The 27,856-nt window shown below is 48.7% G+C and overlaps 1 protein-coding gene across 1 annotated transcript; it reads right to left on the bottom strand.

Moving 5' to 3' along the window:
* Positions 1-224: 224 nt before the first annotated feature.
* Positions 225-27,477, bottom strand: SCNN1G (sodium channel epithelial 1 subunit gamma). Its single transcript, XM_033425969.2, has 13 exons — positions 27,357-27,477; positions 23,688-24,035; positions 21,413-21,722; positions 19,311-19,501; positions 18,221-18,324; positions 15,503-15,666; positions 6,213-6,311; positions 4,556-4,673; positions 3,903-3,981; positions 3,762-3,819; positions 3,515-3,573; positions 2,067-2,142; positions 225-1,776 (listed from the first exon to the last, which is right to left on the bottom strand). Exons 2-13 carry the CDS (start codon positions 24,002-24,004, stop codon positions 1,396-1,398), a joined length of 1,956 nt encoding a protein of 651 aa, XP_033281860.1. The 5' UTR covers positions 24,005-24,035; positions 27,357-27,477; the 3' UTR covers positions 225-1,395.
* Positions 27,478-27,856: the final 379 nt, after the last annotated feature.

Below are 27,856 nucleotides of genomic sequence, written 5' to 3'. Positions count from 1 at the left end.
AGCGAGTAACTCAACATTTCTATGCCTCAGTTTCTTCATCCGTACAGTGGGATACCTACTTACTGTGCTAGTCCAGGGGTTGGCAGGTATTTTCTTCTGTAAAGGGCCAGAGAATAAATACTTTTGGTTTTGGGGGCTGCAGAGTTTCTGTTGCAGCTACTCACCTCTGCCAGCCATGGTAGCACAAACACAGCCATAGACAATTAGGGAATGAATGGGCGTGACAGTGTTCCAATAAAATTTTATTACGGACACTGATATTTGAATTGCATATAATTTTCAGGTCACAAACTGTCCTTCTTTTGATATTTTTAATAATAGTGAAAAAACGCCACCAAAACCCATCCAACTCACTCTTAGGTCACAAGCAAAAATGGGATTTGGCCTGTGTGTTGTCATTTGCAGTCTCCTATGCCCATCTCTGTGAGCGCTTAGCACGGCAGCCAGAACACGGCCCTCGAGCTGACGTTGAGCACCTACTACGCGCTTGATACATGTTAGCTATTATCTCCCTGGGAGGCGTGAATACGCCAGGAGGCGGCTGTCCCCGTGGCTGGCTTGTTGGTGAGGCTCAGGCCATTGGTGGGGGTACGGGGTCTGCCTTGGAGGGGGAGCAGCTGAGTGGGTTATCAGGAGATAATCCGTTATGGCTCAGGCTACCACTGGACAGCAGTGTCCAACAGTGTTCCTTCCCTGGTCCTTCTCTGCTTGGGGAAAGGGCCCAGAGCACTGACTTAGCTGCCCAGAATAGGCCCCACACCCCCCCTGGAGTGAGGACCTCCTGTCACACCCCCCAGGCCTCCCTCCAGTGTACCCTTCCCCTCCACACACTCCGAGCATTTGGGGCCAGCTCCTGCCTCAGGGTACAGAGCAGACCTCGCCCCAATGTCAGTGACTAAGCAGTTTATTCACAAACGGCTCCAGCTCCAGGCCTGAAGCTTCCTCCTTCCTATCTTTGGCACCAGGCAGCGATTGTCAGGCCTCAACACCTAAGGTCACATCCTTGGGTCCCAGCCCAGGCTGGGGGAGTGGCTGGAACCCCCAGCTCGGGGCTTTGGAGGAGTCTTTCTCTCCGAAGAACTCTGTCAGGCTTCACTCCTGGCCTTTGTCCAGGCCGGCCGCGTTTCCTCGGCCCCATCTGTCTCAGTAGCAGATGTCCTAAGGGTTTGGGCTGCAGGAACTAGCTCATCCTGGGCGGCTGCGAGCATTGCTGGGTGGGGTCCAACAGTCCCTTGCGCATGCCCAGGCCCCACCTTGTTCAAAGTAGACTTGTAGTCAATGTCTCTGAAAAGCCCAGAGGGGGTGCAGAGGATCCGCTCTGTGTGCAGGAGACAGGGTCTACGTTCTCAGACCATGGCTGGTGGTCCTGGCTCGGTCTCTCTTCCCCAGCCTACCTCAGGACTCAGCTGACACCTCAGTGCCTGTGAGCTGTCTGGAGAAGGCCCTCTCCAAGCGCAAGGTGTTGTATCTGGGGGGCGGCGTGCCCGGCACCTGGGCTGCTGGGGCTGGAGGTAGGCACAAGGCAGAGGTGAAAGTGGGCAGGTCATCGTCTATATGGAGGCCCAGGTTGTCCTGACCCTGGGGGCTGGGCGGAGCCTCGGGGCAGGGGGACGCCTGTCTCCGGGCCCACCACTCCTTGGCTTTGTGCCACTGGTGGCGTGCGACGATGGACAGGGAGTCGATGAAGAAGACCTCGATGATCTCAATGATGCAGACGATGGAGCAGCTCATCCACAGGCCCAGCTGGCCACCGATGTTGGACAGAAGCATCTCGATCTGCAAGGGAGGCCAAGCCAGACTATCAGGAGGGACCCCCGCCAAGTTGGCTTCATGCGAAGACCCCAGTTCCCAAGGGAGTCACTGGCTAGCCCTGGCCCCGAACAGGTTTGGGGGAAAATGGGGGCAGCCTTCCTGTCCCCTCTTACTCTGCCTGATCTGATGCTTGGTTGGCCTTTGGTGACCCTACGAGCTCAGGTTGGACCCCCACAATCTGACTCTGCTCCCCAAGGCCAGGCAGATGCGTACACTCGCAGACCCGGAACAGGTCCCAGGAGGAAGCCACTCACGCTGTTGGCAGGGCTCTCCACGATGGATCTCTGGTTCAGGTCTTTGTAGAATATCAAAAGTTTGGCCAAGTCTGTCCTGTAAAGATTCCAATAGGTGGGGGCCAAGGTGAGTTGGAGGCCTTTGCACTCTACCAGATGGACAGCCTTTCAGCATGGCTCTCTCTCTCCTGCCCAGCCCCCAGCACGGACCAGGCTCTGAGCTCCACAGGGTCTTAGAACCTGGTTTCTGGGTTTCCTTCTGCACCACAGAGCACATCTCTGGCCTGGGGCTGGTTCATTCATTCACTCAAAAACCATTTCCCCACCTGTAGACTAAGTTCCCTCAGCTGCATTCCCACAGCACAATGTTCTTCATTAAACCTTGACATTGTAGTTGTTTGATTGCAGTCTAAAACATGTACGGGAGACAAGCGAGTGATGTAAATGAGCGAGGCAGCTTGGGTGTAAGGTCATAATGATAACAACCATAATAACAGCTAGCATTTACTGACCATTTCCTGTGTTGCCAAGCACTGGAAGAACCTTACGTGTTCCAAGAACCTTATGTGTGTCAACTTATTTAATTCTCACAACAACTCTATGAGGCAGGTATGTTTTAATTGTACCCATTTTACAGATACGGCAACTGAGACACAGATCGGATAAGTAACTTGCCCAAGACTACACAGCTCATGATTGGCAGAGCTGGTATTCAAACCTAGAAAGATCTGGCCCAGGGCTGGGCACCGTGGAGACAGTAGTGGCCCAGAGAGATGTGGGTTCACACGGCAATCCCCCCACCCTCTCCCATCTTTGTCTCCACCTGCTGAGGTCCCTGAACTCTGCCCTGGCTGATTTTTGCTAAAGGTCCCTTGGAAGTGAATTTCGATGTGGAAAATTCAAGTGGAATTAGAAGCTGCATGGCTCAAAGGAGTATTTTTCCAAGTGGGTCAAGATACATCAGGAAGCCATGAAATAAACTTACTGGGTCATGACCAGTACCTTTTACAAAATGAAATAGAAAAGATCAGATTGCATCCACAGAGAGATTCGAAATTTTTATCAACTGATATGGGCACTAATCATTCAGAACTGTGCTGTGACCAACTGGGATGGATGTAAACAATTGGTTTGGTACACGAGTGTGCAACGTTTGAGAAGCAGCCGAATGCATTGTACATCATAAGGGAGTACTGTTTCATGACAATTTTATTTCAGTTATGTATTCAATGGGCCACAATGGAAAAAGTATTTTCATACTGTGGGTCATGGTCAAAAAGTTTGAGAGCCCCAGGCCTCGAGCAGGGCCTGGCTCATGATAAGAACTCAGTAAATATTTGTTGCATAAAGAAATAATGAATGAATGAATGAATGAATGAAAAGGAGAGCGTTTGGCACTGAGGAGTCAAGTGAGGAGGCTGGGGCGGGGGCTGGCAGAAGCAGAGGAAGCAGGGTGGAGGTCAACTTACTTGTTGAGTTTTTTCTTTATTTGGCCTTGGTCCCAAGTGAGAACAGACAGCAACCATTTCTGTGGTGGAGAAAGAAGTGGCCTGGGGATGCCTGGAGAGACCAGAGCCAGCCTGTCTGCTCTCCCCTCTCAGCCCCAGCCCCTGACCCAGGCCTCCCCTGTGGATCACCCCTGAGGCCAGAGGACACAATCAGGACATGAGGCTCCAGGCTGAGGGCTCTAGGGGGAAGAGAGGACAGAGAACTCACCTCGGAAACCTCAGATGGCCACTGCGCCAGACTGGTGGTCAGCGTCCACTCCTTAAAGCTACGTGGAGAAGGGCATGGAGTGAGGGTGGGTGGCCTGGCCCAGCCCAGCCCTGCTCATCCCACTGCTTTGGGTCCACTCACCTGCAGGCTTCCTTGCACATCGACTGGCAGCCCAGCTCTCCCCAGACAAAGGCCTGGTGCAGTTCGTAGTAGCAGTACACTGAGGGACAGAGTGCAGGGTGGCATGAGCTTTGGGGTCACAGGACCCTTCCTAGGGTTTTCCAGTGGTACCCCCATAGTCTCCTTTTAATGATTTCACCTTCCACTTTCTACAAACACTAGTTCTCTGGAAACAATTTCTGGCTTGTGATTTTGAGAGACAGAATACTGCCACAGCTAAGAACTTGAGTTGGGGTCGGGGGCAGGTTAGCAGCCCTTGCTTTGGGTCTAGCTTTGTTGCTCCCTGGCTGTGTGACCTTGGGCAAGTTGCTTAACCTTTCTGAGCCTCAGTTACCTGTTCTGTCAGAGGATACTATCAATAGTTCCTACCTCCTGGAATTGACAGAGGTGCTCAAGGTTTTAGCACAAGCTGGGGTGTAGCATTTGATCCTTAATCAGAAAGTAGAATTCAAGCCAGGCTTCACAACAGGAGTGAAACTGGTCGGTGTCTCTCTATCAGTATCTCCCTCAGGCCAAAGGCCATAGGGGCAGGGTCCCAGGAGCGCCTTAGCTATTGCCAGGGCTGGGCTGACCCCGCTCCTGGTGTGTGCAAGGCGGGGGTGGGTCTCACTCACTCCAGTTGGGGTGCTGACGGTAGTTGCAGTAGTTGGCTCCCTGAGGTAGAGGCTGGCTGAACTGGGCACACCCACATTTCTCCACCATCTTTGCCTGGAAGCACGAGTGAAGGCAGATCTGAAAGACAAGACCCAGGAATTCCCTTAACCTCCTTGCACGTGGATGCCAGAGACCCCCTCCCTACATCCCTCAGTCGGAGAGGGTCAGCTTCCCACAGCCTTGGCAGACAGCATAGTGTACCCCTCATGTCACAGCCGACTGGGCCACAGGGACAAAGCTAGAAAATTTATTGGGAATTTAAACAGATGTGGATGCCAGGTTGAGCTAGAGCTGCGGTGGTCATTTTCCATCATGTAAGTGCTGACCCAGATATAAGTGGGAAACTTGGAGCAGGTGCTAAGAAACAGAGAAACAAACCCAGCCCCCAACTTTCCGATTCTCGGGTCCAAGCCCTCCAGACTGGATCCCTGGGGATCATAATATCCACGAAGCTTACAGCATAAAAGCTAACGGTGTGGGCTCAGAAGGCAGGCTGCTTGAGTTCAAATATCAGCTGTGCTACCTCCCAGCTGTGTGACCTCAGGCAAGTTACTTAATCTCTCTGATGCTTTGGTTTCTTCATTTTTGAAATAAGTATAACAAGGCCTACTTCATGAAGTTGTTGTGAGTATGAATTGAAAGATGTAAAGTGTTTGTAAATGGTAGTCTCTCACTAAATATTATCCAGAGTATCTTTCCAACGAGCTGACCCCCCACCCCCCACTTTTTTTTTTGGTCTTGAAGTCAGTGTGAATGTGTTTCTATTTCTTACAAGCAGACATTGTCTGACTACTGGTCTCTTTTCACTCAGTGTCTCCACCACCCCTCAGCTCAGCTCTGGTGGAAGCTAGTGGACTCAGTGCACTCAGGGCACGTGGTCCTTTTGTTCTGCTGGGATGATTCTCATTGGCTCTCTTAGTGTCCTGGTGGGAGGCGAAGGGCAGACTGCCAGAACAGGAGGCAGTGTAACAGGTGATCTCACTCAAGGGTTGACATAGGTAGTACACTAGCGGGTGGTGGAGATCATGGGGAACCAGAGAACATGTCTCGTTTGATAAGGCCACTCCACCCACTGTTTATCCTGTAGGAATATGGGCCCAATGTTGCCAGACCTTGTTTTTCAGGAGAAGCTAGAAATCTGGGTTTTCTTGTGAAATTCCCTGACTTTTAAACACCATCCAGGAAAACCAGGTGAGCAGGGTGGAAGGGACCTGGGAGCTGCCACTTAGCAGCCCCGGATCCAATCCAAACTGCCCTGGTGACTGCCGAAGAGCACACAAGTTGCCCAAAGCCATCAGTGGGTGAAGGGCACCCCTCACCCAGTGCCTCTCCCAGACTGCTTCCTCCTCCTGTCCCTCGCTCGCCAAGGCCCACTTAGGAAGTGGATCTCAGCTGTACATTCTGTTCCATGCAAACCTCAATGAATCAATTAAGCTCTGGTTACAGATGGATTGAAGAGGACCGGAACCAGCTGGCACCATGTGCTCTTGAGGTCCTTGGATGAACCCCAGGATTCTAACCACAGTTCCCAGTCCCAGACACGCCCCAGCCTATATATAACTTTGTTTCCTGGGTCCAGGCCACAACCCGGGGCTGGGTGCTGCCTCCAGCCTGTACCTGGAGGGAATACGTAGCGTTGTAGATGTTCGTGATCAGCACGCCATTCCAGTCCTCCGTGCACCGGCTGTAGGGCTCACTCAGCTTGAAGGACTCCGTCTGTAATCACAGCAGCACACATTCAGCCCTGACCTCCCCCAGGACCCAGACGAGGGGCATTTCTAGCAGCTTCGAGGAGCTGAGCAGCTACCTAGTCATTCATTTAACAGATATTTATTGAGCACCTACTAGGAGCTTGATGCTATTCTAGGCACTATGGAACCCACAGTGATCAAAACAGACGAGTTCCATGCTCTTGTGGAGCTCACATTCTAGTGGGGTAGACAGATGGTCAAAAAGCCAATAAATCATTCTGGATCTTTTTTGATAGTGATCGATGAAACTGGGTAGAGACTAGAGGGGTTGGGAGGAGGGGGCAGTCTTTCCAAAAGTGATTAGGGAAGACGTCTTTGAGAAAAAGACAGGTTGGCTCGACATGGAATGGCAACAAAGAGCTGGACTTGCCAAGAAAGGTAGGAAGAGGATTAAGCAGAGGCAGCAGCAAGGCTGGAGGTGGGAGAGGGCCAGGGCGGCCGGAACGTGCTCCAAGGGAGAGCCGTCGCTGGAGATGAGGTCAGAGAGGGTTGCCAAGGCCAAATCATGGTGGCCTCCTATGCTGTGCTGAGAAATTTGGGTTTGGATTTGGTTTTCAGAATGTAGTGAGCCACTGGAGGATCCATGGGGAGGGGCTGGAGGGATTAGAAAGATGAGCAGTGACTGTGCTGCGCGGGGTCCTTGTCTCAATTGAAGGACCCATTTCCTACCCTCTTGTCTTCTGGTCCCAGAAGTTGACTTGAAAAAATGGACTTTCTTAGAGAGGACCAAAGAATACCCAGCAGGGCAGAATGATACCCTGATCAGAGGAGGTAAGCGCATCGTAACTCACTGTTCGAAAGCCTTATTAAATTATGTTTTATTATGGCTTGCTACGTTTGGTTCTAGCTTAATATTTGTCACTGCAAAGGAACAATCCAGACAAGACAATTAAGAAAAAAAAAAAAGGGTAATGTCTCCCAAGGGGGAAAACAACTGAATATATTGTGACCATATCATAGCTAGGATTTGGGGTGTGTATGTGTGTGTGTGTGTGTGTGTACAAAGAGTTTTGTTTTGTCTTTTATGAAATGGGGAGGGTAAAGGGCAAATGGATGGCAGATTTATGGGAGGGAAGAAAATTCTTTTTCCTTTGAAGAGTGGATGCACAGAGAAAAAGGTGATTGGGTCGGGGGAAGGAATCAAGAAGTTTGGCACAGGTAGAAACTACAGACATCTCAAGTGGCTATAATCTCTTTCTGTTTGTATTATAATTCATCTGTTGACCCATTAGTCTCCCTCAATTAATTGCAAATTAATTTGCCCTCCGGGGCAAAAGTGCTCATTTGAAAACGGAAGAAGCAGAGAGGAAAGTAGCCGTCTGGTTTCCTCTCTTCCCCCAGGGTACCCACTCCAACAGGTCAGATCTCGATCCTGAGATCCAGACACACATCACACGTTCCCTTTGCCCTGCAATGTCCTCTTCTCACTAATAATAAAGAGTGAGTGTCTTTCCACGTCAGTACAGAATAAACAGACTTACTTCATTCCTCTAATAGCTGGGTAGCAAACTGATTTAGAGCCTCTAGTGCATGCCAGGGCTGGGCTGGGATCTGGGCACGAAGATGCCAAGCAGTGGCTTCCCTCGAGGACACCTCCATTCAGTGCTACCCTCTAAGCTTCTCCAAGCAGCAATCTCCCTGATTGGATGTCCCTTGGAGCCCCCAGGCCCAGGATGTCCACAGAGCCTAGAGAGTCAGCTACTAGGTACAGGGCTCTACCTGCCTGTGGGGAGAGTGCAACAGCCTGGCATCTAGGGGAGAGGGTCCGTCCACGCAGGTAAGCCCTGTGCAGCTGGAAAAGGTGGCTGAGGCTCTTTCTACGTTGAGAACCGGGCCATGGACCACTTCCAGAGAACCGACTGTGAGAAGCCATATTGTGATTTTTACGCTTTTTGAGTACTCGATGGCCCTTTACTTTGCGACGATGCTTATCAAACTCAGAGCTCCTGGGTTATTCAGGTTACTTCCTGAAACACCTGGGGCTGGGGCAGATGGGGCCAATGGCCTTTTGAAAGGGGAAGAGAGGTCTTTAGCTTCTCAAAGCCTCAGCTAGATGTACTTGGACAGAGCCCCGGCTTGCTCTCACTCTCTCTCCCCCGTCGCCTTTCACTCCCCCACTTCACTGTCAGTTTACCAGAAGTGCTGATCTGGGCAGCGTGGGGAAACATTTTGGCTTCTGTCCTGACCCCTAGGGACCCAAAAATGAGAATGGGTATATATGTATGTGTGTGTGAGAGTGTGTGCAAGTTTAGATGGATAGATAGATAGGTAGATAGATAGATAGATATGTGTGTGGCACGCACAGGTATGTGTAGGTGTGATTAGGCGCCTGTGTGCACACGTGTTGTATGTGGGTGCATGTGGGAACAGGACTCATTTTTATCAAAATGAGGTCCTATCTGCTTCCTTCTGAGAATCCTGGAGGGGGAGGGCAGTTGCACAGAGTCCTTAGCTCACCTCTTTAAAGGTATGAACTGTGCCAGGGAAAAGCCCAGGTGGCAGCAGGAGGCTCTAGGTGGAATTATGGGTGTTTTAACTCTTTTTTCTTTTGTCCTGTTTTTAAATTGTAATAAATTATAAAAGTTATTTGTAATGTTATAAAATAATTTATAGATATAAATAATTATAAAAGTTATTTTTATGTTTCTAATCAATGGAGGAAAAAAGAATTATGCAACATATGAAGTTACGACTACTTGTTAAGAATTTGGAGGAATTCTGCATTTCACATCCTGCAGAAATAAAATTCTAGTGGGTTAAACTATTAAATGAGATAATAAAATAACTGGAAGGAAAATCAGCTCAGTATCTGATCTCAGGAGGGAAAATCCTCAATAAACATAATGACTAAAGAAGAAAACAAAGATTTTGACTATGTAAACATCTGATGTTTTTGCATGTGAAAAAGTAGCATAATGAAAACCAAGATGAAAGCACACACTGGGAAAGATATTTGCAACACATATGGCAAATAATTAGTACTTTCTATATACTATATGGAACAGGTCAGTATCTTACTCAATATCTCACTTTCTTGTCACGAGGATAAGAAAAATCTTCCCTAACCCCTCTTTTTGGTTCAAATATTCTTCCTTCCCTTCACATCTCTTTTCTTAAAAAAAATGTATAGTAAATAGCCAATATTTTTGGAGCACCCAATACATGCCAAGCACTGTTTTCAATTTTCACATGAATCAACTCATTGAATTCTCACCAGACTATGCAGTAACATTATTATCATCCCCATTTTACAGATGAGGTAACTGAGACACAGAGATCACACAATCAAAATGCAAAGCTGGGGTTTGGACCCCAGTTGTCTGGCTCCAAAGTCTGAGCCCTTAATCCCTGTTATACATATGCTTGTGAAGAGAAGTGTGTGCACGCTTTAAGATAAAAATGTACAGTGGGAGGATTTCCCTGGTGGCTCACTGGTTAAGAATCTGCCTGCCAATGCAGGGGACACGGGTTCGAGACCTGGTCCAGGAAGATCTCACGTGCCGCGGAGCAACTAAGCCCGTGCACCACAACTACTGAGCCTGTGCTCTAGAGCCTGCGAGCCACAACTGCTGAGCCCACGTGCCACAACTACTGAAGCCCACGAACCTAGAACCCATGCTCTGCAACAAGAGAAGCCACCGCTATGAGAAGCCCGTGCACCTCAACGAAGAGTAGCCCCCGCTCGCCGCAACTAGAGAAAGCCGCGCGCAGCAACGAAGACCCAACGCAGCCAAAAATAAATAAATAGATCTTAAAAAAAAATGTACAGTAAGGTTTGCAATGACAGTGAAGTCTCGCCCCTCTCCGGGGCCTGGCTCCACACTCCCCTGGGTGGATTTGCCCTTGCCTGCTTCTTCATCTCTCATTCGTGATCCAACCCATTGTACTTTGGTTTCTGTTCCACTCCGTCCACTGAAAACTGCTCTGGCAGAGAACCGATGACCTCTTGGCTGCCCAACCCAACAGCTTTTGCCCTTTACCTTGCTTGACCTCTCAACTGCGTTTGGCACCCTAGCTAACACCTTCCTGGAAACCCTCTTCGTTTCTCTGACACCAACCCTTTCCAGCTTCTGCTGCTACTTTGGTCCCTCTATTTCTCCATTTTCTTTCTGCTCAGCCCTTAAACATTTGCATTCTGTCTCAGGTCTTGGGTGATGGCATTCCTTTCCAAGTCTAGAATTATGCTAGATGTAACCCCACCCTCAACCCCGCCGTGGCCCCCGGATTTTTCTCCTGAGCTCCAGGTTCACAGCATCTACTGGCAGGATGTTTTCACCTTGATTTCCCAAAGGCACAACAACTTGGGTATGTCCCAGACTGAAGTGGTTCTTTTCTCCCCCAAACCTACCCTTCTTGTATTTCCCTAATTTAGAACCTGGCGCTTCCATCCACCCCACTACCCAAGCCAGAACCCAACTATCAATCTAACTCCCCCTGGCCTTTCCTCAGTGACCTCGGTTGTCAAACCCTGTTGCTTGTAATACCTCTCAAGTGCATTCACTTCCGCTCATCCCCACAGCCATTGCCTCAGCTAGGGCCTCATCATTTCCTTCTAGCGTTACTGTAAATACTGTGCTGTCTCCAGTATATATATATATATTTTTTTAAATAAATTTATTTATTTATTTTTGGCTGTGTCGGGTCTTCGTTTCTGTGCGAGGGCTTTCTCTAGTTGCGGCGAGCGGGGTCCACTCTTCATCGCAGTGCGCGGGCCTCTCACTATCGCGGCCTCTCTTTTTGCGGAGCACAGGCTCCAGACGCACTGGCTCAGTGGCCATGGCTCACGGGCCCAGTTGCTCCATGGCATGTGGGATCTTCCCAGACCAGGGCTTGAACCCATGACCCCTGCATTGGCAGGCAGATTCTCAACCACTGCGCCACCAGGGAAACCCTCCAGTATCTTGATTGCACTTCAGCCAAAGCGGTTTTTCAGAATGCCTCACTACCTGGCTTCAAATCCTTTCTGTGACCCCTTTGTAATTGCTATGCCCTTCGTCTGGACTAGCCTTTCCTGATACTATTTGCCTGATAATTGTCCTTTAAGAATCCATCACCTAGAAAGCCTTCACCAAAAGCTTCTGTCCCGGCTCCCAGCCACCCATCCATCTATCCAACAATATTTACTGAGGATCTACTACGTTCTAAGAACTGAGCCTGGGAACAAGATGGAGAAGGTCCCTGTTCTCACAGAGCTTGGACTTGCGTTGCAAAGGTATGTTATCTTCTCTTAAAGGTGAATCTTTGAAGGTAGGTGCTCTGTTGTATCCGTCTCTGAATAGCCAGTGCTTTGGACACACATGCCTCAGTGAATGAAGGAAGATTAGTTAACCAACTGCCTAACCAACTGCGTCTACCAGTTTAACATGCCTATCGAAAGGAAATAAATAACTAAATAAAAAATAAATAAGAACGGAAGTCTAGTTTGTTTGGACTTATTCTAGTGGCTCTCTGGTGACCTCTCAGTAATCCCTAGTTTTTTGTTGTTTTAAATGCTCATAAGTCAGAACTAGAGCTTCCTGACCCTGCTCTGTGGCTTTGATTTTGTATATCTCAAATTAAGTGTAGCAGAAAACCGACACATGCCTTTGTTTACCATCATTGCTAGAGAGAGCATTTGCTTAACAGTGTGATGGATATTTCTCTAAGCTCAGGGAAGAAAACCAGAGGGCAATTCCTTAGTTTTTGTATTTTCCCAAGCTCTAAGTGCGCAGACACTGTGAGAGGCAGAAGGTAAGAATGTGCTGCAAATCCCAGGTGCTTCTTCAAGGTATAAAGCTGCCTGAGAAATGTTGGATCAAAATGTTCGCTATCCTGATCTGGGAGTTTTGTTATCTGCCAGTGAACAGAGGAATCAGAGACCTGACTCCTTAAGTAGTAAGCTAAAGGGACTTCCCTGGTGGCCCAGTGGTTGTCTCCGCGCTCCCAATTCAGGGGGCATGGGTTTGATCCCTGTTTGGGGAACTAAGATCCCGCATGCCACACGGTGAGGCCAAAAAAAAAAAAAAATGATAGTAACTTAAAGTCTTTTCAAACCACAGTTCGAGCAGGTTGGGGCTCAAGAGTTTTCCTTGGGCAATCAGCATTCACACAGCCCAAGCTGGTACACAACACTTCTCATGTTGGAACAAATTTCCCACATTGAACAAAGCCACTAAATGACACGGCTTCACAGATGGTACCATCCTGCTGTTTTCTCTTGTCCAGGGTTGCCCTTTGATGGGACATGGTGAGGCACCGAAGCCACAGATGCCAGTTTATCTTCTCTGCTGTCTCAACTTAAATACCACTTCTTCAGGAAAGCACCCCTTGAACTTCCCCTCTTCTCCCTATTAAAAAGCCCTAAATCAGGCATCTCTGTGATAAGATCTCATGCATCCTGTATTTCTCCTTCTTAGCACCTATGATGATTAGAGTTAATCACCTGTGCAATTTTTTGTTTTTTATTGATTCTCTCTGCTAGACCCTAAGTTCTAAAAGGACAGCGACAGTCCTGGGGACACGGATGTAGCCCCAGCATCTAGCGCACAGGATGTGCTCAGAAAATGCTTGTTGAATGAATAGATGATGGAGGAATATACAATCCCCAATGCCCACCATATCCCTTTATAACTCACTCTGAAGCCATCATTTATGGCTGTGCTAAAGCTTTGGTATCATCCTAGCTTTACTTTCTCTTAGGAAGACACACTTTTCTTCTCTCATTCTGAACTACTCAGGTTTCTAAAGCTGAGGTTCCTGAGTTTGTGGCCTCTTGAAATGACCACTGGAGTTTGATAAAAATACAGATCCTTGGGCTCATCTCTCAGAGACATTGATTCAGTAGATCTGAATCTACTCATCAACAAGTTTGGAAACGACTGCGCTGGAGGAAAACTTTGTGAGGGATGAGGTCTAATATGTTTAATTTGGCATGCTGAGGTTGGATATAAACAAAGGCATGAGCAAAGAATCCACAAGGAGATTTTTTTTCCTCCATAAATAGGTGAAAAAATGCCACTAAGAATGACTGTCAAAAATTATAATAGGGTTTCCCTGGTGGCGCAGTGGTTTAGAGTGCGCCTGCCGATGCAGGGGACACGGGTTCGTGCCCCGGTCCGGGAAGATCCCACATGCCACGGAGCGGCTGGGCCCGTGAGCCATGGCCGCTGAGCCTGCGCGTCCAGAGCCTGTGCTCCGCAACGGGAGAGGCCACAACAGTGAGAGGCCCGCGTACCATAAAAACAAACAAACAAACAAACAACAAACAAACAAACCAAAAAAATTATAATACCATTTTTTCTTGACAGATTAGCAAAGATTAAAAATTGGTTAATACCCGTGTGGATACAACCTTATTGGAGGACAACTTGGCTAATATGCATACTGATTGATATACTTCTAGGAAGCAATCGATGACTACACCTCACATTGCACCATTGCTTTTAGCTGTACCTGGAAACAATCTAAAGTCTATCAACAGGGAATTGCTTCAATAACTCACCCACACAATGGACTATTATGGGTCTTTAAGAAGAATGAGGCAGAATCTATATGTGTACTCACATGGAACTATTTCCAAGCCATAGTATCAAGTGAAAAATGGGGCACAGAGATGGAAACAACCTAAGTGTCCATCATCGGATGAATGGATAAAGAAGATGTGGCACATATATACAATGGAATATTACTCAGCCATAAAAAGAGACGAAATTGAGCTATTTGTCATGAGGTGGATAGACCTAGAGTCTGTCATACAGAGTGAAGTAAGTCAGAAAGAGAGAGACAAATACCGTATGCTAACACATATATATGGAATTTAAGAAAAAAAAATGTCATGAAAAACCTAGGGGTGAAACAGGAATAAAGACACAGACCTACTAGAGAATGGACTTGAGGCTACGGGGAGGGGGAAGGGTAAACGGTGACAAAGCGAGAGAGAGGCATGGACACATATACACTACCAAACGTAAGGTAGATAGCTAGTGGGAAGCAGCCGCATAGCACAGGGAGATCAGCTCGGTGCTTTGTGACCGCCTGGAGGGGTGGGATAGGGAGGGTGGGAGGCAGGGAGACGCAAGCGGGAAGAGATATGGGAACATATGTATATATATAACTGATTCATTTTGTTGTGAAGCTGAAACTAACATACCATTGTAAAGCAATTATACTCCAATAAAGATGTTAAAATGAAAAAAAAAAGAAAAATGGGGCAGAACAGTATTTTGTATTTGCATGAAAGGAGAAATGCCTATACCCACACACACATGCTTGAAGCAGACTATCACATCCCTGGCGAAACACAGAAGCAGCAGCAATAGTCTCCGTGCAGAGGAAGGAGGGAACCAGAGGTCAGGGATAGAAGGGAGATACACCTGCATGGTAGGCTCCTTGTACTGTTTGCGTTTTTTATTTTGTGCATATACTCCCTTTAAATAAGTACTTAATAGTTATTCTGTTAGATAGAGCAAGAGACAGAGACAGAGAGTGAGAGAGTGAGACAGAGTGAGACAGAGACTGGCATAAAAAGACCCCAGGCCTGCAAACAAGAGACTGCACAAGCATGGCCAGGGGCGTCTGAGCACACTCCTCGCCTTGCCCTTGTGCTTCCATTGGGCGTGACTGACTCGGGGATTGGAGTCTGCAGCCCAGATGTGCTTTCGTTGACAGGTGTGAGTGTTCTCAGCACCTACTGAGGTCAGAAAAGGTCAAAGACTTGAGGGGAGTGGCTCTCGGTAAATGAGGTGAAACTGATGGAAGTAGGATGGTCCAAATAGACCTTTGATGGCCCAATGACTTTCCAATAGTGGTTTACATGCCCCAGTGGCCTCTAGGTGTCCCAGAAAGGTGTTAATCTGCTCTATTTATATTAGTGACAAATACATAGTTAGTGTCTGACCAGCACAGCTTCCATGAATGCTGACATTTGTCTCTGGAACAAGGAAGGTTCCTTCAATTCTTATCCAAAATGGCATCCTGTCCTTGTTCATCCATAGAAAAGATACAAAGACAGCCTTTAGTATAACTACTAGAATGACCACTGGGGTAACCATTGGAAAATACTAGACCATGCTTCCTTTTGAAACCAACAGTCTTTTCCATAAGCTGCACCTCACTGGTTATCCTTCAACAAAATCTGTCCTCCTCACCAAACCGACGGGAATCAGAAAATTCTCTTACCAGGTGCATCCCTATGGAGGTGGCCATGGCCGTCTCAATCTCTGTTCCCACATCCTCGATGAAGGGGTACTCAAACTGCCGATGGACAATCACCTTAGCCCCGGTGGAGGACACCAGGAAGGGGTTGTACTCCTCTTCGTTTAGGTACAAGATGACCTGCAGCCCTGGGAGGATAAGGCAGCCTGCTGTGGTCAAAAGCCAGGAGAACGTTCCCTGGCGGTAGCCTACCTCTCCCACTGCTCTGAGATTCTCAAAACCAAGACCCAGGCATTTCCCACAAGTGAAAGGTAGACAAAGGTGAGACTGGAAACTCCAGCCTGACTTGTTCACTGCTCTGTCTCCAGGGCTTAGCACAAAATAGGGCTCAGAAACAGTGTCACCACTGCAGGTTTGCTAAGCATAAGGAAAACTACTACCCTGCCCAAGACACGAATCTCCATGTGGTTCTTTGAGATGGGGAGTTCTGCTGGGCACCCAAAGGGACACACAGAGCTGCGTCTGCTTAAACCCTCAGGGAGAGACACCAGTGGTGAATCTGATCACTGGCCTAACTCCTCTCCCTGTTCCCACTCTTTTTTTTTTTTCCTCTTGCGCCTGCAGTCTAATCTGAGCCCGGCAGCCAGAGGGACCTTTTCAAATCAGGAATCAGATCAGGTCACTCCCTTGCCTGAAACTCTTCAGTGGCATTTCATCGTATACACGGGTATGCCATAGAATAAAGTCCAGAAACCTGACTGTGGCTCTCAGGGAGATGCTGCTGCCTCCCTCCTCATTCCACTCTCCCCTTCCATCAGGAAGCTCCAAGCAGGCTGGTCTTCTTTCTGTTTCTGCAGCACACCAAATCCATTTCCTTCTTGGGGTCCTTGGACTTGCTAGTGCCCAAAATGCTCTTCCATGGACCTTAATGCGTATTTTCCATCTTTAAATAAGCCTCCTTCCAGAGGCCTTTCTGGACCTCCTTATCTGAAATAAACCCCCCATCTCGGCCCCAGCCACTCTCTCTACCCTTGCGCTGCTTTGTTTTCCTCATAGCGCTCCTAGGATTGATAACCAGATAATATCTATGTGCTTGTTCACTCATTTATCTGTCTCTCTGCAACAAAATGCAAGCTCCCTGAAAGCAGAGATGGCATCTGTCTTATTCACCACTGTGTCCCTAAGACTTGGAAGAGGGCCTGGCATACAGAAGACACTCAATAAACATTTGGTAAACAAATGAGAGCAGGGCCTATATGAGTTGAAAGAAGAGAACTTTGAGAGTTATTCTGACTTCTTCTATTTGTAAGTAAAGGAAACAAAGCCCAGAGTGGGGAAGCGATTTGCTCAAGGTCACACAGCCCACATTCAGCAGAGCCAGGATTGTGCAACAGTTCCCAGACTACTTCTTCTTCCCACTGACGTGTGTGCCCTGAATTATGGTTTCTTGCAGATTTGGTAAGAACGCAGAGAATACAGTAACAAAGATGAGGTGTCCAGGTAGGTTTTCCTCCATGACAAGATCTTGCCTTTCCTTGTAGGAGTATATCTATATATCAAATCATGTTCAATTTGTTTAGGACCTTTCAAGAATTCCTTTTGTAGGTAAACCAGTCCAGTCTGTTGAGTTCCTGCCTTCTCTACAAAAGTCACAGTAGTAGAGTAGTAGTAATACTAATACTGGAGGTAGTAATTATTGGTGGTGATAGTAGTAGCAGCAGCAATGGTAGTAATGGTAGTAATAGTAGTAATGACAACCACATCTAGCATTTATTGTGTGTATAGTGTGTGTTATGGACTGAATTTTGTGTCTCTCCGCAGGTTGCCCCTCCACCCTATTCATATGTTGAAGTCAATGTGATTGTATTTGGAGATTCAGACTTTAGGCAGGTAATTAAGGTTAAATGAGGTCATGAGGGTGGGCCCTAATCCCATAGGATTAGTGTTCTCCTAAGAAGAGGAAGAGCCAACAAAGCTCTCTCTCTCCACAGAAGACAGGCCATGTGTGGACACAGAGAGAAGATGGCCATCTGCAAGCCAGCAAGAGAGTCCTCACCAGAAACTGAATTTGCCAGCAACTTGACCATGGATTTCCAATCTCCAGAACTGTGAGCAAATAAATGTCTGTTGTTTAAGTCACCCATCTGTAATATTTTGCTATGGCAGCTCAACCGAACTAATACAGTGTGTATCAGGTCTTATTCTAAGTGCTTTTTATATTTTGTCTTCTCAATTACCTTGTATCATCGATACTACTATTATTCCCTCATTATAGATGAAGGGGTGTAACTTGCACTGGGTCACACAGTGAGTGGCTGAGCTGGGTTTTGGCTCCAGAATCTGTCATCTTAACCAAGATAAAGGTGTGTTTGCTTCCCTAATCTCCTGTTCAGCACGTCTGGATTTAAGTCCATCTGGAAGCTGCCTGCCCAGCATTACTCACTCCAGTTACAAGCTTAAACCCGAGTGGTTTCCCTGGGAGAAGAAACCCCAGGGTTGTCCGTGTTGCTCTCTCGAAAGCAAAGAGGAGATGTCAAAAAGGAAAACAGACTCTGATAAAGAAGGAAAGAACCGACATGGATGTTGATGGAAACACTGCAAGAAGAAAAGTTGTGCCCCAAGTTTCTGGCCAGGTGGGGCAAACCTGCATCTCTGGAAGGCCTAAAGCATCCCCAATTGTCCTGCTGCCAGCATGCTTGCCATTAGAGCACCCCAGGGTCTCCTTGGTGCAGATTCCCTTACCGTATTCACTGCCTCCCATGGAGGTGCTGAGGATAGTCTCATTCTGTCTATTGTTGAATGTGTAGCAATTCCCATACATTGGATGGTGGAAACGTGTGAAGTTCCTATCGGGGGGGAGAATACAGGTCAGAAAAGGGCCGTGCTGGGAACTCCCCTCATGCACCTGAGCTGAAGTCCCAATGGGCAGTGCTAATGGGCCAGCTCTCTTTTGTGGACAGTGGATGATAGACATGACTTACTTCCCCCATCTTTCCTCTGATAGATGACAAACAAGGCCCCTCGTCCAATTGACACCTGTTGATGTAGAACTGCTCTCTGCTTTCTGTTCTCCCTCTTAATCTTCTCACCTCCATCTCCATCCTGACTTGGCATTCTTTGTGCCAATATATCTGCCCCCCATTTCCTCTACTCTTGAATTTCTCAGCCAACACTTGACTTTTTTCCATTCCAATTCCTAGCAAATGATCCCCAGAAAAGGAATTACATCATATGTGTCCTTATACTGACTTTAGAACCCAACCTTCAGGGAGACACGATTCCAATCACTCAGTTTTGGCAAGGGTCAGTATATCAACTAACATATAGAAAGGCTTAGTATTTCAGAAGAAAGCACTTCAGATAAGCAGGAACACTCTAGAATGTCCCATGACTGCCCAGTCTCTACCAGGAAACTGAGTGTTTCTTAAAGGTGGAAAGTTCTGAAAGTTCACACATCTGTACATAGACCTTTCTTCCCTCCCTCTTCTTTCCTTCTCTCCTTCCTCCCTTGCTTCTTTCCTTCCTGTACTAGATCAGTGGTTCTCACTGGTATGTGTGATAGTAATATACAAGGTTATATGTCCACCATCAACTACTCTGTTTCTGTGAGTAATTTAATGAATTTAAGGATATTTTGACTCTACACCATCTCCACCTTCCTCACTGACTCTAGAGCTGAGCTCCTGTATAAGTCATTTTCCAAAAGTCATGGTCAGTGAGAAGAGCACCTGTTGCTCCCAAGACCTCTAGTTGAGCTTCAGGTGCACGCAAGGAGCCCAGCACTCAGAGCCGCTGGTCCTTGGAGCTGCGAGAGCAGCCTTCCCCTACTGACCTGGCATCACAGGACTCCCCATCAAAGAAGCAGGTGACCAGCAGCTCCTCAGCAGAGTAGCTCATGTTGATTTTCTTCTCCAGAGACACCTGTGCCATGATGTTCATGTAGTGCAACTTGTACCATTCCCGGATGGCATTAACCCCCGAGGTGAAGGTGTAGACTGCACAGCTGGATGTGTCATTTGAACACTGTGAATAGGAGGAGACACCAGGATGGAACTATCAGCCCTACCAGTGGCCTTCAGAAGGACTGTAAGGAACTGAAACTCTAGATCAAACACTCAGGGGAACAGGAGGGATATCTGGGGCAAGGATGGGTTTCTTCTCACTTCTGGGGCCTGGGATACATCATTCTCAAGCCTCAAGGACCAAGAAGGGGCTGAGTAAGGAAGGACATAGAGCCTCACTCTCATGACTCCCTACCAAGCGAGAAGCAAAATCAGCTTCTTCAGGGTCCCCAGACATCCAGGCTTTGACTGATTATGGCTACTGAGTTCCCACCCAACTCTCACCATTTCTTATTGGGTCAACAGTCTAGAAATCGAGATTCTAGCCCAGACTCTGCCACGACCTCTCTGCAGAATCTTGGGCAAGGCATTACCTATCCATTATTTCACCTACAAAATGTTGACCAAAATACCATCCTTCCCCACCTCACATGGTAGTTGGGAGGACCAGCATTTAAAATACATAATAATGAGAGTTTTATAGGGAAACTGTGGTATATTCCAGATGTTCTCATCACACTGGACTTGAAAACTCTCCTAAAAGATGGACACCAGGGCTTCCCTGGTGGCGCAGTGGTTGAGAGTCCGCCTGCCAATGCAGGGGACACGGGTTCGTGCCCCGGTCCGGGAAGATCCCACATGCCACGGAGCGGCTGGGCCCATGAGCCATGGCCGCTGAGCCTGTGCGTCCGGAGCCTGTGCTCCGCAATGGCAGAGGCCACACAGTGAGAGGCCCGCGTACCGCAAGAAAAAAAAAAAAAAGATGGACACCAAAGGATGGATTTTGGTATCAAGGAGAACTTTATCTTATATAAGGACCCAGGAAGACTTCAAAAAGGCTCAGTGATTTAGAGAAAGGGCCATTTTCCCCCAGGATTTGCAACTGGAGCCATGAGGTCTCACAATCGGCAACCGAGACTATCAAGTGGAGGTAGTTCTCATCTTGCAGAGGTGGCTGGGGCACAGAGAGGAGGGTGATGGCTGAGTTTGGCCAGGAAGACAATGGAATTCATTTCTGGTGAATGGCTGCTTCTTCAGAGTCCCTCAAATGGGACCAAGAAGGAGAGATGAGAAGTCAAGCTTTAGCACCTCATGAAGGCAAGTGCTGCTGGGAACACTGTGTTTCTGCTGCTCATTTTCTATTTTCTTCCTTCTGGTATCTGCACCCCAATTTGGCTTTGGTAGAATTTCCTTCCACCCTTTGGATACAGTCAGCTGAGACTGTCCATCAAGATGTCCTACCCTATGTGAGCCACCAGCTGACCCAAACGTGGCCAATCAGATAGTCCCCAAATGGGATCTGAATCCATCTTTATGGTTGGATTAACAAAAAGACTGAAAACAGTTGAAGCTTATTTAATCCAGTAGCAGTATCTGAAATGACTTTTCGTCATTTCTTGCCACCGGGATCCCTGAATCTTCCCTAATTTCTGTCCTTCAAGAGGCCTCCATGAGCTGCTGGTTACCTTCTAAGACATTTTTTTTTTTTTTTTTTTTTGCGGTACACGGGCCTCTCACTGTTGTGGCCTCTCCCGTTGTAGAGCCCAGGCTCCAGACGCGCAGGCTCAGCGGCCATGGCTCACGGGCCCAGCCGCTCCGCGGCATGTGGGATCTTCCCAGACCGGGGCACGAACCCGCGTGCGTCCCCTGCATCATCGGCAGGCGGACTCTCAACCACTGCGCCACCAGGGAAGCCCCTTCTAAGACATTTTAATCTTAAGATTGCCTGGATCAGTTTCAGTTGCTTGCAGCTGATTCACCCTAACTGCGTGTGTTTCTTCCTGTGGGACTATAGGGCTAATGGCAAAGGAGAAACCTCCCTGGACACACTGTCCCATCCCATTCCCCGAAACCGTGAGGATGTGCATCTTACCAGCTGGAATCCTACCAAGCCCTTGGACTCATAGACGTGCACGACGTCTGATGCCGTGTGAACGATTCTGCCACTGACTTTCCGCTTCCGTCCTGTGCGGAAGTCCCTTGCCTTGCTTGTCTCACCCTTTTCGAAGGCCAGCAGTGGGATCAGGTTGAGGAATTTCGACCCTGTGCCCTTCCTGGCCGAACTCCAGGACTCCGCCTCTCGGCGTTTCCGAGATGTAATCTCTGAAAAGCCAAACAGGGTCTTCAAGCTCCCTCTGGTCTCCTGTTCCAACTCAGCTAGAAGGTCCCGCACAGCACTGTACCTGTCAAGGTGGGAAGGGGGAGTCAGGGATGGAAAACCCCTCTGGCAGAAAGCTGGCACTACCCCATGCTGCTTTCCATCGATGTGTGTCAGCCTGTGCCCATCACCCCAGAGCACTTGGCCAAGAAAACCAGGCCTTTTATAATTTGCCCCCTCCAATGTGACCACTGGCTCAAGTAAATGGGGCAGGCTCCCATATGACCCTTGTGTGGCTGCCTGTGGTTTCACCTTTGCCACCACTGTCTGCTTGCTCTCAGAGTGTGTTGATGAGTTTGCCCCAACCAGCATTTCTGGAGTGGTGACTGTCAGGTGCCTCCCATAAACCAGCCACAGTGAAGACAAGTAAATAACTGCTAACCAGGAGTCTCCCCAGGGGGCGGGCTCTGTCTCGACCCAGCATACTTGCCCCTGTCCATGGGTTCTCCTCGAATCAATGCTGGGAGGGAAGAGGTATAACTGTTACCTTGACAGCCCCCAAGGACACAGAAGCATGATCTGGGAGTTGACTACATGAAGCATAACAACACCATCTTTTAATTTTCACAATACCAAATGGTCCTGGCCTCCCTCTTAACTCTCCCCACTCTCTCTCTCCCTTGCTAGGGGCACAGGCCACACAGCATAGTGACTGAGCGTATAAACTCCAGAGCCAGACTACCTGGGTTCCAGTTCCCCATTCTGGTTCTGGATGTGTGACACTGGACAAGCCGTTTAGCCTTTCTGTGTCTCAGTTTCCCCACCTGTAAAATGGGGTTATTGGCAAGAGTCAATGAGTTTATTCTATCTATCTATCTATCTATCTATCTATCTATCTATCTATCTATCCATCCATCCATGTATCTCTGTGTGTATGTATGTATATACACATATATATATATACACACACACACACATATATGCTGTTAAATGGTCACTGTTATTAATTTTATTAGTGTAATTATATTTGTTAATATTTCAATCCTCTACTACAACATCAGCTGCACTAGGACAAAGGCTGTGTTTGGGTCATTCACTTCCATGCCCCAGAATCTAGCAAAGTGAATGACAATTTGTAGATGCTGAGTAACATATTATGGAACAATGGATGAAAGGAAGAAAGGAGGGGGGTGGGAAGGAGGGAGGGTGAGGTAAAGGGAGGAAAGGAGGGAGGGAGCGAGGGACGGAGAAAGGAAGGGAGGGAGAAAGAAAGACAGACTTTGAGGTGGAGGATGAGTTTAGACCTGATTTTGATGTTGAGCTTTGCCATCAACTCATTGATGACTCTGGGCGAGAGAGTCGCCCCTGCTCTTCCCTTCTCCCCACCCTCACACCTGCTCTGACAAATTCTGCCAGATTCCGATGTGCCTCACAGATCAGTTTTCAATAATCCTGAGAAGGATTCCAATGACCCACTTAGAACAGGTCCTGCAGCAGACAATTGGGCAGTACCAAGGGCTGATCCTGCCCAGAGCCCAGTGATCTCAATTAGTGGGGCTGGGTTCGCTCAGATGAGCTGAGATGCTTCTGGAAGTCACCTAGGTGTCATGTCTGAGTCAGCCTCCAGCTCACATTCAGGGGAGAGTGAGGGTGTGAGCTTGGAGAGCTCAGGGGAAATGGCTAAGCTGGGGTGTGTGTGTGTGTGTGTGTGTGTGTGTGTGTGTGTGTGTGTGTGTGTGTGTGTGTGTGTGTGTGTGTATCTCCAGGGTAGGAGGAATGCTGGTTCATTCCAGGCTCAACCACCAAGCAAAAGTGATCCTTGCAGCCTCCCTCTCTTGCCTTCCTTGAGCTAGCCCATCCTCAGAAATAGCTGATGGACTGAAACCTTGGTACAGATTTCAAACCTGGGAGAGGGCAGTTTCCCAACACTGGCAATGAATTCAAATTTCTAAAAAGCATGATTGCAGGCTGGAGTGTGTCACCTTTGGGAGGGGCATTGGCACCTGGAGGGGGCGTGACCCCCCTCCCTGTCCCTCCTCCTTCCTCTTACCTGTAAGGATTGATGTTGCAGATGGTGACAGCAGGAAAATCCAGCTTCTGGAAGTGGACTTTGATGGAGACAGAGACAGTGTAGAAGGATGAGATGAGGAGGGCACACTGCCAGAAAATGAGGGCCACGGCTGTCAGCGTGAACAGAATCCAGAGCAGGCGTCGGAGGCGGCCACGGGACACCACGATGCGGCGGCAGCCGTGGGTGTTGGTGTTCAGACAGTACCACCGCATCAGCTCTTTGATGGTAGGTGCCTGAGGTCCCCTCACGGGCAGATTCTTCTTGATTTTGGCTTTGATCTTTTCTCCAGCAGCCATGGTGAAGATGGGACTTGGCGGGGCAGGCAAGCTGGAGGGGCAGAGAAAAAAAAGCAGGTGAGTGGGTACAGCCCGGAGGCTGGGCGCTGGGAAACACCAGCCCTCACGTCCTCAGAGGCTGCCTTCCTCTTTCCCTCTGGCCTGGACAGTCTGTTTTGAGGCCTTGACCCTTGCTCCAGGATATTTGCTTTTGGGCCACCACAGCTGCCAAAGAGCTGCCGCCTTCTCTCGTGGCCCCCAGGCCAAGCTCTCTGGAGGCTGGGTGAGGTGTAACCTGTGAAATCACTGCACGGTTTGCAGGAACTTCCCCCTAGGTGCTTGGAGCAGGAACTCTCTGGGCAGCCCCATCCCAACCAGCCTCCACGCCCCTCTTATCAAGCTCCATCGTGATTAGAGCATCGAGGGGTCTGATCTTAGTGTCTCCATTAGCTTGCCTTCCTTAGGGCATCGTTCCTGCCTCGCCCTGCCCTCTGGTGCCCAGCTCAGCGTCTGGCACAGAGCAAGCACCTTGCAAATCGATTCTAACAGATAAAATCTGCCAAGAGAATTTCCGGGCAGCCACCCTAGATCATGTCCAGTCCCTTCCCAGCCCAGCTGTATCTTCCCAGCCTTTTCTCAGCTGCTTTACTGCAAGTGGAGTGTTTCTGTTTCGTTTCTGTTTCACTTCTCTTTACTGTCAAGCCCTTAGCGTTTCTAGAGCACCTGATATAATAATAGCCTACAAATATTGACCACTTAATATTTGCCAGGCACCATGCCATATTTCCTTGATTCTAAGAGAATTTGGAGAGTACACTTTGATTTAATAACAACTTTGTCTGGGGAAGAGTGTTGGAAAGCAAATGACCGTGTTCATCAATATACATGCTGCCCCTGAATTACAGAAACTTTACAATGTGAAATAATAATCTTTTAAAAAATGAACTAAAATAATATATAGTCTCATTAGCCTCACAAATGCATACAGTCTCTCTCTCCATATATCATATATATAATCAATCTCTCTCCAAATATATATAATCTCTCTATATATTTCAGTTCATGTTTCAACAATGCCATAAGGCAGGCATACTATTATTACTTCCAGATTACAGAGGAGGAAAATGAGCTCAGAGAGGAGGAGTAACTTGTGCAAAATTACACAGCTAGGAAGTGGAGGCGCTGGATTGGAATCTTGCAGCCTTTATCACCATGGTATATGCCTTGAGGGGCCCGGTATTGTGCTGGGTCCTGCCCCCTCCCCAAGACAGTTAATTAACAGTCCGTGGGACTAAAGTGGGGGGTGGAAAGAGATGGAATCCTGAGCTATTTAATTCCCAAACTCTGGGTAGGTAGTGTGGCCACTTCCTAACACTAGTATTGGTGAGCACTGGTACTGGGGAGGGGGAATATGGAAACTCTGTTTCCTATGCCTACCGTAGGTGACAGCGGCAAATTAGGATATACTCGAATTTGGAGTAGGATATACAGGGCAGTCCCCATGCCCCATCACATTCTTCAGGCAGGATTCTGGCATTGAGGAAATACTTTTTCTCCACCCTGAACCCATGGGGTATTATCCAAAATCGGGAGCTGGGGCAAAGGTGGGAGGCTTTCAAGTTAATGATGTTAGTGGGTTTCAGGTTTATGATGGCAAGGATGTAGAGTGCTGTGGAAGGAAGGTGAGACGTCCAAAGGCAGCCAGCCCACTCTAACCCTCCACAGACGTATATGATCTTGCTGTGATCTCTGACCCTCAAAATTATGCAAGAAGCCTCTTGGCAAGAAGAATGTGATTTACTGTGTTTTATCATTTAAAATATTGCCCATCCTCATCTCCTCTCTCACTACAATCCAAAAGCAAAAATTAGCAAGAGTTTGTTTTAAGAAACCTAGATCCAGGTACAATTTCCTGTCAAATAAAACTGCAACCCAGGGAAGATTTTCTCCTCTGTGAACGTTCAACAGAAACTGTGATTCTGGAAGCTTCTGTCATCAAACCCTCCATTTTCTCACTGAAGATAACTCCTGGGGTCCCTCTGCCCCATCAGCCCCTTATCCAGGACTACCTTGACCCCAGTGGATCAGCCACCAATGTTAGTGAAACCACAGGTGAAAGAAGGGAACCCATCTTGCACAGCATAAAGCATATACATGTTCACACAAATAATATTTCAACTTATAAACAAAGCAAGGTTGTAGCTACCTTTAGGTTATACTGCTTGATTAAACATGATGCCCCTGTGGAAGAATTAGTAGCTGACACCCAGCACTCACTCTTCTAAGCACTTTCCAGGTATTAACTCATTTAATTTCCACAAATATCTTCTGAGATAGGCATCATAATTTTCCCCATTATACACATGAAATTGAGACACTGAGAGGTTAAGTAGCCTGCCCAAGGTCACCCTAGAAAGTGGCTGAGTTGGGATTTGAAACCATGCCTTTAACTACAAACTGCTCCTCAAATAATAATAATAATAACAGTAACAACAACAGCAACAGCACGAACAACAGAAATAATAGCAGCTATCATTTATTGACCCCTTACTCTACTCCCAGACTTCCTCCTCCTACTCTTTACACACATTACCTTATTTAATCCCCATTATTATTACATGAGGCACAGAGGAGAAGACGGAGGTGCAGAGTTTAGGCAACTTGTCCAATGCCACACGGGGAGGAAGGATTAAAAGAATTCTCTGGAGTTCCGGAGTCCCTCATGATTCTCTACTGCACCCCTCTCGCCCATTCCCGACGTCAACTATCCCCTAGACCTCAGTGATGGAACCCAAGCCTTGGGCTCTGGGCGCCAGGCCCGCGCTCATCCCGGGGGGCGACTCTGCAGCCCCTGACCTCCCCGCGCCGAGAGACCGGCTGCTGTGGCCGAAGCCACGTCTGCCCCAGGGCAGCCCGCGCTGAGGCCGCCGGAGAGAACCCAACCAACCCGCTTCAAGTGTTTGCTACATTCTGCAACCCCTGTCACCACAGAGAAAACATTCCAGAGGGGAAAAGGAACGATCGCGGTCAGGTCCACGCGTCTCACCAAGGCCAGGAAGGGAATGAGCGGGTGCTGGGTGGAGAGACGAGGCGGGGCGCGGCCCCGGACACCCCAGACTCGGTTTCTGAGTAACTCAGAAACGTCTCCCGCCCCAGCTCTGCGTCCCGGGCCACGGCGAGGGCAGACAGCAGAAAGCTGGACCGAATGGACTTGGGAAGGTGTCCCAGCATCCCAGGTACCGGGAGGCAGCCCCGGGCTGATGCCCGCTCCGCCGCCGACCGGGAGGGCAGTGTCCGGGAAGCCCGGGGACCCCGAGGCCACTCCGGTGCCTGAAACCCCCGAGCTGGTGCGACCCGACCCGGCTGGGCTCACCTCACTCAGTTTCGAAGGGTCCGCGGCTAGCGTGTGCGCGATCCGGGTACGCTCCGTTCTGCTCCTCGTACAGCGAGAGCATCCCGCAGCCCCAGAGACCAAGGATCCTGTGGGTTGGGCCCCGCCCCTGTAGCCCCGCCCCTGTAGCCCCGCCCCCTGTAGCCCCCGCCCCTCTGACCCCGACCCCGCCTGCCCAGGTGTATTTCCCCAGCGGCCGAGGACTCGCTGCAGCCCAGAGTGGGCCGCGATTCTGCAGCGCCCCCTGCCATCCTGAGGCCGCACTGCGCCCCAGCCCATCCTGCGCGGCGCTTTTAGGTGGTATCGCTCAGCACCTGCTGCCGCCCTGAGGCCACCCTGCACCCTGCATTCCAGCTGGGTCTGTGCGGCACCTTCCTCAAGCGCCTCGCAGCGTCTCCTGCCGCTCTGTTACTGCGCAGCGCCTTCCATTCTGGTCCAGTTGGGCGCCCTCCCGCCCCCACCATCAAGAGAAATCCCAAGTA

The sequence above is a fragment of the Orcinus orca genome, chromosome 16, assembly GCF_937001465.1.
Source record: "Orcinus orca chromosome 16, mOrcOrc1.1, whole genome shotgun sequence".
In the NCBI taxonomy this organism is placed as follows: Eukaryota; Metazoa; Chordata; class Mammalia; order Artiodactyla; family Delphinidae; genus Orcinus; species Orcinus orca.
This window is presented reverse-complemented; position numbering and strand designations above follow the sequence as displayed.

What these genes read in the sequence shown, in the direction of transcription:
- SCNN1G (XM_033425969.2), bottom strand. Translation starts at nt 24,004, where the DNA reads ATGGCTGCTGGAGAAAAGATCAAAGCCAAAATCAAGAAGAATCTGCCC. An exon ending in GGGGAGTCCTGTGATGCCAG is followed by an intron (nt 18,325 to 19,310) that starts GTCAGTAGGGGA and finishes CCCCCCCGATAG; the next exon opens with GAACTTCACACGTTTCCACC. An exon ending in ACGCTACGTATTCCCTCCAG is followed by an intron (nt 4,674 to 6,212) that starts GTACAGGCTGGA and finishes CTTGTCTTTCAG; the next exon opens with ATCTGCCTTCACTCGTGCTT.